The sequence below is a fragment of the Pseudorasbora parva genome, chromosome 23 (assembly GCF_024679245.1).
Source record: "Pseudorasbora parva isolate DD20220531a chromosome 23, ASM2467924v1, whole genome shotgun sequence".
Taxonomy (NCBI): Eukaryota; Metazoa; Chordata; class Actinopteri; order Cypriniformes; family Gobionidae; genus Pseudorasbora; species Pseudorasbora parva.
The window spans coordinates 18,329,931-18,340,411 of NC_090194.1; the positions used below are offsets into that span (position 1 = coordinate 18,329,931).

Genomic DNA, 10,481 nt, shown 5'->3' on the forward strand with positions numbered 1-10,481 from the left:
CGCACCTGAACCTAATCATGTCACTTTAAGAGGGACTAGATCAAGCCGAGCAGGAGCGAAGTGCACGTTTGGGCCTGGCATTGAATGCAGGAGTGGTTTGTCCGTCGTTTGCTCATCATGAGAGTGCCTGAGATCTGACGTTACGTGGGAGTTGGAGGGAGACCACAGCCGCATCGGAGTTCATGTTGATTCTCCACAAGTAGTAACCGAGAATACTGTCTAACACTTGATGAGTGCTCTGTCAAGCCCTCGTCGTCAGTGAGGAACCTGGGTGTGCTCTTTGATACCAATCTTTCATTTGAAAGCCACGTTTCTAGCATCTGTAAAACCGCATTCTATCATCTTAAAAATATATCTAAATTATGGCACATGCTTTCAATGCAAAATGCTGAACAGTTAGTACATGCGTTCATGAGCTCAAGGCTAGATTATTGTAATGCTCTACTGGGTGGTTGCCCTGCTCGCTTAATAAACAAACTCCAGCTAGTCCAAAATGCAGCAGCTAGAGTTCTTACTAGAACCAGGAAGTATGATCATATTAGTCCAGTTCTGTCAACACTGCACTGGCTCCCTATTAAACATCGCATACATTTTAAAATCTTGCTTATTACTTACAAAGCACTAAATAGTTTAGCTCCCCGGTACTTAAGCGAGCTCTTAACGCATTATACCCCATCACGTCGATTGCGGTCTCAAAACTCTGGCCAGTTGATAATACCTAGAATATCTAAATCAACTGCAGGCGGTCGATCATTTTCCTATTTAGCTCCTAAATTGTGGAATAGTCTTCCTAGCATTGTTCGGGAAGCAGACACACTCTGTCAGTTTAAATCTAGACTAAAAACACATCTCTTTACTATGGCATACACATAGAACATTTTTAACTTTCATTATTCAATTCAATTGACTGATTGTTAGGCTGCATTAACTAGGTCAGCCGGAACCGGGAACACTTCCCATAACACCTGATGTACTCGTTACATCATAAAAAGAGTGACATCTACGCTAATGTTAGTCTCTCTGTTTATCCCGAGGTTTATCCCGGATCTGGGCCCTGTCCGGATCGGATGGTGGACCTGCCTGGACATGACCAACGCATCCTGGAGTGTCTGCTGAGCCGTGTCAAATGGTGTCTCCTCCGAATTTGCCTCACTGGCACGACATGCTCAAAACCCGTCTTCGGCGCAATAATTCCGATCTTTCATGTATTCATACTCTTGTGTAATTGACGCCCCATCCTAAATAAATCTGTCTCTTCCGTGATACCCTGAAAATTTTGAATAATCCGATCTAATATGATTTCCGACCTGTAAGGTTGCCAGAATAATAATCTTACACGGTGTGTTAATAGGCCAGAGGAGAACTGGCACCCCGACTGAGTCTGGTTTCTCCCAAGGTTTATTTTTCTCCATCATGCCCCGATGGAGTTTTGGTTCCTTGCCACTGTCGCCTTTGGCTTGGCTTGCTCAGTTGGGGACACTAAAAATATGATTAAAGTTATTCAACTTATTATACAAATAAAATATATGAATTAGGTCTTATTTAATTCTATAAACTATAATACTGATCTGCCAACATTGTCGCTATATGATAAATTAAAATAAGCTGATAACATCACTGTTTTCTCCAGTACGGCTGTACAGCCAAATCTAATTTTGTCGCAATATTACCCTGTTTGACACTGTGAAGCTGCTTTGACACAATCGTGATTGTAAAAGCGCTATATAAATAAAGTTGATTGATTGATTGATTGATTGATTGATTCATCTTCCCCGTGTCGATCCGCATCACCTGTTTGTTATTTGGTTGGATTGATTACATGCATTTCATACTTGCACTTGCCTGTGTCTTACCTGGCATGTGACTGCCTTTAAAGCCTGGTGGGGACACCACAATAGCACTTTATGTTATGGAACAGAATCTGAACCACACCAGATGACCAACTAAAACAGGAAATGCTGGTTCATTTAAAATTCTGAAAACTGTCTGTCAAAACAACTTGTTTTCCTCACTCTAATATTCCTTGCTGGATGTGAGCTCTTCTACATGAGGGTTGTACGGAACTGCTGAGTGACTCACGGAGCCTGTTTCTTTACAGATGTTTGTTATTGAGTCAGTGAGGTCAGTAATCACATTTTCACTGCGTGTTAGCGATACCTCACCGTGGGTGTGTCCTGGGGGTCATGGCAGGATTGGCGAATCTCTTTGAAGACAACTGCAACTCCAAATCCCACCATCTTGTCAGTTTACTCACAGATTCAAAGGAATTTCTGAGTTAATGCCTTCCATATAGGCACATAAACTGGGGTGCTTCGATATTACCGTTCTAACGCTTTCTTCTCTCCGTAGGGGAAAAATCGAAGAGAAATGCTTGGTTGAAAAAACATAAAACAGGATCTTCAAAGACATATGAGGTCTGGTCCGTATTACCCCAAGTATCTACATGGTTTTGATCAACTAGTCAATTCCCATGCTGAGCAAACAGGTGCTATGCAGCCATCTAATAAAAATTATTTTCCCCATGTTGGATTTGGGTAAAGCTACTGTTGCTTTTTTGCAAAAAGTACCATTAACACAGTTATTAAAAATTATTAATATATTAATAATTATATAATTACATAGTTATTATAAATTACTTAACTTTGAAGCAATCAGACTTTCCCCAAGCAGACTATCAAATGTTTGAAAGCATCGTTGAATATGGATACTTTTAACTTGGACCAGTAGGCAAGCATCTAGCAATCTTCTAGCAATGACATAGAAACCACACAGCAATGCTCTGGCAACCATCCATAACATCCTAGTATTGTGGCAGTGAGTTTTACATATGCAGTAAACACCTACATTTTGCAAAAATAAATCTCCATTACTTTAGTATGTGTAATACCCAAATCCGTAACCTGACAGAAAAAGCAATAGCAATGTGAACTACTGATCTCTTAATTCCTGAGTTTGTTGCTTCTCCCTCTACCACCGCACATAGAAAAGGATGGAAAAGCCATTATTTGAAACAAAAAAGTCCTGTTATTTAGAGGAAAACGTGGTGCAGTTGGACATAAGGAACCAATTAACCCCCCTCTCTTTCCCCCTCTCCAACCCCCTACTCTACCTCTGTCTCGGCGATCCGAGAGAGAGAGAGAGAGAGAGAGAGAGAGAGAGAGAGAGAGAGAGAGAGAGAGAGAGAAAGAGCAGAAGAACTTGTTGGCACTAGACATACCACCAGGTTATGAACATCTGCGTTTTTGTATTAATTTAGTATTTAACAACAGCAACTGAGCCTCTTTTTTATTTTTATTTTATTTTTTACATTGTGATAGAGAAAACAATATATTGGTCATGACTATTTTGTGTTCAAATCGACTAAACAATGAATATTTTGATTTATTGATTTATTGATTTATTTACTTTTATTTATTTGCACTTCTAAGTGGTGTAACCAGTATTGGGACACCCCTCCAAATAATTGAATTCAGGTGTATAAAATCAAGCACCTAGACACACAGTCTGCTTTTACAAATATTTGTGAAAGAATAGGTCGCTCTCAGGAGCTCCGAGAATTCAAGCGTGGTACCATGACAGGTTTCCACCTGTGGAATAAGTCCATTTGTGAAATTTCCTCACTACTAAATATGCCACAGTCAACTGTTAGTGGTATTATAACAAAGTGAAAGCAATTGGGAACAACAGCAACTCAGCCACAATGAGGTAGGCCATGTAAAATCACAGAGCGGGGTCAGCGCATGCTTTCTGCAGAGTCAATGGCTACATACTTTCAAAATTTGTGTGGCCTTCAGATTACTGCCCTACAAAACAAAAAGGCAGTAACTGCATTTTTGGTCAAAAATGAGTTATTATCATTTTCATGACATTCAAGGCATCCTTTGTTATGTGACAAAAAATATTATCTCAAATGTGTGTCGTTTTGGTGAAAAATGGTAGTCGTTTGTACAGTAACTGCAAAAAGGCCTAGTGAAACAAAGCATGAGTACAGTAACATCCATTACTGTATTCTTGTTTTGTTTTACCCAACAAAAAATAACCGTGTTGCTACGCAGCGCAGTTACTGTTTCCATGGTGAACACACACAGCTGATTTAGCGGCATCCTCACGAGACGGTTTTAACATTTGCGATTTCACCCTTCTAACTTCCCACAAATTTTGTTTGAGATGGCACAAAGCAGGGGAAAGAAGATGGTCGAACTGGCGTTGAAAAGAAAATACCCGGAGAATGGTAAGTAACAGTGACAGATTAAACATTTAGAGGCTAGGCTATCACAATATAAACACCTGTCAGCCGCCAGGGCGGGACTTCCTCTCAGAGGTCCATTCAGAAAGCATTATGCTAATTAACAGGCGATGTTTCAAATAGCTTTGCTTACCTCCCCCTGATCCTCCCTGCTCCTAGCTGTAACTTTATCCTCTGTAACTTCACATCATCGCCGATGCCATGTCATCATTTTGTTGTTCATGACACAAAGTTATAATCCAATCAGCGGTGGAAAAATATTCAATAACTAGAAAAGCACTCGGAGAGCATAATAACCGCGGTCAATGTAGCATTACAAATTCCAAATGTCCCGTGTTCCGGATCACCACCAAAATGTAGTCATCTGTTCCTTGTCCTAATACCCATGTTGTCCGAAAATGTCATCCAAATCCGTACAGTACTTTTCGAATTATCTTACTAACGAACAGACAGAGAAACGGCAACAGGTGTCTGTTCAACTTAAAACGCACTCTCTTCGCGTCCGCTGTTTGAAGACTATGTCCGCTGTTTAAAGACTATGTCCGCTGTTTAAAGAAATTAGTGAGTTGTGAGCAAAACTGACACCTTTCTCTTTACTGTAAGCATCATGCTTTCAACAAAAACAAACTTCTGCAGAGCGAGTCGGCAGTTATTTACGACCCCCCTTAGCGCTCAGGCTCAACACATTGGTTCCTGTTCCTAAGCATTTATTTATTGCACGGTTTGTTCTTCTAAATATAAAATTATATATTTAATTTGGATTCCCCTTAATTATATTAACCTATGAAAATGTTTCCCTCTGCATTACTGCAAGCTTCTGTTTTATCCTATTATTGTAGGATAATACAACTTACAACCTAATGTAACTTATAAAGCCAGGCTGCGTTTTTTGTATGTTGGCTTTTCTTTCTTCATTTTCATTAAGGGTTAAAAATTATATATTTATTATTGTGTTAGTCATTATTTAGGCATTTATTAATTAATTAAACTTTATTAAAATTATTCCCTGTACAATTAAATATTATGATATACAGACATCGATATATAGCCTACATATGTTGATCAGAGTGAAGATGTTGTCCTGTAGGTCCATATAATAATAATTAATAATAAATACTAATAATACTAATAATAATAATAATAATAATTTGTTGCAGTAGCCTACACAGACAGACAGACAGACACAGACAGATGTGGATTTACATTCATGCCACTAATTTTCTCTCTTTTTCATTTAAGATACACATGTAGGTATTCCATCAAAGAGGCAGCAAGTCCTGCCCCCCGCTGAAACAATGGAGTGGACCATCCTGGACACTTTCCTGGATACCACCAGCGTGGACAGCTTATATGATGACATTACAGACCTAGATTATGTCCCAACCCCTACGATGGCACAGACTGAAGTGGAACTTGGAGACCCAGGAGAACAAGTGCAAGAGCCCCAGCCAGAGCCCCAGCCAGAGCCCCAGCCAGAGCCACAGCCAGGGCCACAGCCTGATGTTGAATCACGTCGACCACCAATGAGAGAGCCATGTGGTGCCAAATGTCGAAGAAGGTGTACAGACCATATTTCAGAGGAAAGACGGAGGGAGATATGGAGTCAGTACTGGGAGATGACCTACACAGAAAGACGATCATGGATGTTTTACTCAGTTACCCCAATGCCAACCAAAAGAATAACAACCGGCCCAGAAAGTCGCCGTGGCCGCTCATTTATCTACCGCCTGCAAAACCAGAAAGGAGAGCCAAGACAGGTCTGCAAAATGTTTTTCCTGTCATCATTGGGCTACCACCCTAAAAATGACAGTCTCGTTATTTCCATGATGGGGAAGTCGAACACCAGGCCACTGGTTCCATCCAAGGACCAGAGAGGAAGGCAGGCTGCAGTCAACAAGATAGACGTGAAGACCCTTGATGACCACATTGAGTCCTTCCATCCTTGTGTGAGCCATTACAGACGGGAGCATGCCCCAAATCGACGGTACCTGCCAAGTGACATCACAATTAAGATGATGCATTCAGACTACCTGGATAAAGGAAACGCCTGCTCCTATGAAGCATACAGGAAGATGGTAAAAGACAAAAAAATCAGCTTTGCCAAACTTGGGGAGGAGCAATGTGAGGACTGTTTGGAACATGCAGAACATGTGAACTGCCACACAGGGGAGACTGAAAGCTCAGATTGCCCAGAGTGCCTAAGGTGGAACAAACATAAGCAGTCTGCCCTAGAGAGCCGCCAAAGCTACCAGGCAGATGCAGAGAGGGACTGGCCGGACATGACATCAGTTCGGAGTGTGGACCTCCAGAAGGTGATAATGCTGCCACGGATGCCAGGAGTCAAGTCAGCAGTATTTACTCGTCGCATCGTGGCATACCACGAAACATTTGCCTCAGTGGGGAAAAAAACAAACAAAAAAAACACCATCTCTGTATTGTGGCACGAGGGAATGGCTGGGCGAAGTGCCGCGGAAATTACATCAGCATATACAACTGCATTGGAGAAGGAGCGGGATGTACGCCACACCATATTCTGGGTGGACAACTGCAGTGCACAGAATAAGAACTGGTGCCTTCTATCCTCACTTGTCACTCTTGTGAACAGTGACACCATTTCACAGGAGGACATCACACTAAAGTTTTTTGAGAGGGGACACACGTTCATGAGCGCAGACAGTTTCCACCATGGTGTCGAGCAGCAAATGAGGAGCCGTCCAGGTGGTGTGGTCTACGACTTTGAGGACTTTGTGAGTGTTGTGGCAAGCTCCAACTCCAGGAAGGTGGATGTTATCAAATTGGAGAATGCCAATGTGCTAGATTGGAGGGATGGCCACTCCACCGTCAAGGTCAAGAAAGCGCAAGCACCAAAGCTTGGGGAGATGGCGGAGATACAGGTGCGGCGTGGCTCCAAGAGCCTCTTTTACAAGCTGTCCCATACGGAGAATGAATTTATGGAATTGGACTTCCTCATGAAGAAATTCTCGCTGAAGGTGCCCACTCTTTTGCGACCACAGAATAGAGGGGTTGAGGAGGTCAAGAAGAGAGACATCCTCTGTAATCTTTGTCACCTCATGCCACCAAACAGGAGGGTGTTCTGGTATTCCCTGCCTGTGAGCAATGTTTTGGAGGATGAGGAGTAATAACCATATGAAATGTGGTGTTCATCAATTATTTGTATTATTATTATCATCATTATTTATTTATTTATTCATTCATTCATTCATTCATTTATTTATTTATTTATTTATTTATTTATTTATTTATTTATTTATATATATATATACACACACACAATCTATTATTAAATGTATGTTTACTAATTTGAAATATCTGTCCCATGTATTCATTTCATTCAGTACTTTATGTTTATAAACCTACTGAAACAGATACTGCACCATATAAAATCATCAACTTGTTTATCTTAGTTATCATCATAAGAGTACAAAAAGCGTTAGAAACACTTAGGCAACATGATTTTGTTTTGCTCTGTTGAATTGGAGTTTAACTTGCCTATATTGCTCCAAAGAAAAGTTGTTTTGCAATGCTTTAACATGAATGTGATTTGTAGGTATAGCAGATACTACATTACAGATTGAGAAACACCCCCAGAGACACATTAATCTAATACTCACACATAATAATGTGGTCCTATTCAAAATAAATTGTCCCCATTTGGGCCTTGATACAGCTTAGCAATGTGAGACTTTAAGCAGCCGTTTCAGCACCAGAACAGCTTCCGGGTGGAAAATATTGACCTAAAATGGTCAAATTAATTTGGGTTTGGTATATCCATGTTCAGAAAAACAAATGGTTCCAATTATTTCAAATACAGTAAAATACAGTAATATATCTAACACACCCAGAGCCCAAGTTGTGGCAAAATAGTTCTTGGAGAATCTGTAGTTACTGCCTTTTTCCTTGGCATGGTGCCACGTTTTTGGTAAGTAATACAAAGCAAGAATACAGTAACTGCAAAATAGGGGTAAAATACCAAATTAAAAATGAGGATTGATATGTACAAAAATAAAACTAATATAAAGTAACAAAAAAGCCACATGTCCAATAATCTACCTACAACTACTTAGGCTGGATGACAGGATAACTTTAAAGTCATTTTTCTCAGTTCTGCACTCTGCGTAGTTACTGCCTTTTTGCTTTGTAGGGCAGATTAGCTCAAGAACAGTGTGAAGAGAGCTTCATGGAATGGGTTTTCATGGACGAGCAGCTGCATCTAAGCCTTACAGTGTATGCCAGTGTATGTATTTACATACCTCCATGCACCTGCTCACACTTATACTGCTTCCATACCATAACTACTGTAATTGGGAAGAGATACCTGGGATGTTATTCTCGGAGCGATTTGTGACAATTTTTGCACTATAAATGGAAACACTATCAACGTTGCAATTAATCTGCAGCAGTCATGTGGTACATGTCAGTGCTTTGTTGTTTATGTTCCTTACAAATATTATTATTTGAGACATGAGGTAGTTTAACAGCATTCTTCGTGACACTTTTGTTTTGCTCCCTGTTGTATGCGTTCATGTGTTTTAGGGCTTTTAATGCTCTGAAGGGAGGGCGGGATCTTATCCTTTTAAAACAAGCTAGCTTGCTATTGCTAGCCTTTCCGAAAATTGCCTTCCCTACCTTTAATAAAAAAATATTGGGTCCCATTTTATATTAGGCGGCCTTAATTACACTTACATCAAAAAATATGTACAATGTACATATTTTGTTCATATTGTATTGCTTTTGCAACACTTTTACTGATATTGAGGTGGGATACGGGTAGAGTTAGGGACAGGTGTGGGGGTGTGGGTAAGTTTAAGGGTAGGTGTAAGGGAAGTGTCAACAGTGTAAATAAAAATGTCATTACAGAAATGAATTACAGATGTTATTACAGGCAGGTATTTAAAAAAAAAATTAAGTACAATGTAAAAATACATGTACACAATAAGTGCATTGTATCAAAAGATTAATAAATATGTAAGTACATAGTAAGTACATTACTATGCCTTTTTCACTTAGTGCATGAGGACGAATTCTGGATCCTATCTGTCAGTTTGACAATAGTATTCTGCATTTCTCAGGAGAGTTCTTTCACACATCACCATTCCAAACACGCATACCTTCATATCCATTCACGCAAATCAAGGTCAGATCAAAAACTGTTTTGATACGCCTCATCTCCAAAGTTACAGATACAATTATAAGCTCCATTAAAATGATTCTTCAGCTCAAAACAATTGTATTGGTCTCAAACAGTCCTTTATAACACTTCATCTTTGTTATACTCTATCTCTAATGCCAAGTCGAAGAAGAATGTTAAAAGCCTTTGCATGAGAACTGGTGTGTTTTGTATAAAATCACACGCTCTTAACCCTTGGACATGTGTTATACAGATGGTTCGACACAAAGCACACTCCTTATAAAGTTTATGAAAGAAAAAAAGAAGGAAAAGAAAAAGGGAGCTAAATGCCCTTTTTTGTGGCAATCAATCCTAACAAGTTAAATTTCCTGACAAGAGGCTAGCCAAAACACTTGTTGCGTCAAATTTTGCTCTGGTCTCTGGTTAACTCTGTCAATTTCAGGCTGTGCTAACAGCTTGTAGAACTTCATTTCTGCATGTAGCCCCGCCCTGGTGTGGTTTGTCTACATGCTAACATGTTCACAAGCTAACATGTAGACCCGCAAAGCCCGACTTCTGACTGCCGGGCTACAGTCAGAATTCTCAAATGATTGAGATGGTATTGCGCTTTGTGCCAGTAATTTTACCAGAATTTTACCTTGGAATTTTACCTTGGAAGTCAATCCAGACTCATTGAAAAAAAAATTGATATACGTTGCTTCTTGCATTTTTTTGCTAAGTTGCTTTAAAAACACGTTTCTCAAACAGATGAACGTGAATCTGGCAACATTTTATTATCATCCAATTTTAGTTTGCTTCTATGAGTCTTTGAGCTCTTTGATCGTAGCTCGTGTTTCACGGGACTCGTACCCAAGAGCTTTGCGTTGCAAGTGCAATACTACCTGGTGAGTGACTGAGCAAGTTTACTGTATCATTTGACTTTCTCAGATTGTGTAAATCCATTTAAGGTTCAGAGTATTTATTTTTTCCCACATTAGTCACACATCTAGTTCAATTATGTAGTTTTGTTTTATTAATACAGTCTATACTTTTTTCTTGATATACCCAGAAAGAATATAAGTTAATGTGACAACATGCCCCAGGTGG

The 10,481-nt window shown here is 39.8% G+C and overlaps 1 protein-coding gene across 1 annotated transcript; it reads left to right on the top strand.

Annotated features, from left to right (window-relative positions):
- The first annotated feature begins 3,840 nt into the window (after window positions 1-3,840).
- LOC137062301 (uncharacterized) lies at window positions 3,841-7,527 on the top strand. Its single transcript, XM_067433156.1, has 2 exons — window positions 3,841-4,231; window positions 5,486-7,527. Exons 1-2 carry the CDS (start codon window positions 4,168-4,170, stop codon window positions 7,384-7,386), a joined length of 1,965 nt encoding a protein of 654 aa, XP_067289257.1. The 5' UTR covers window positions 3,841-4,167; the 3' UTR covers window positions 7,387-7,527.
- The last annotated feature ends 2,954 nt before the right edge of the window (window positions 7,528-10,481 follow it).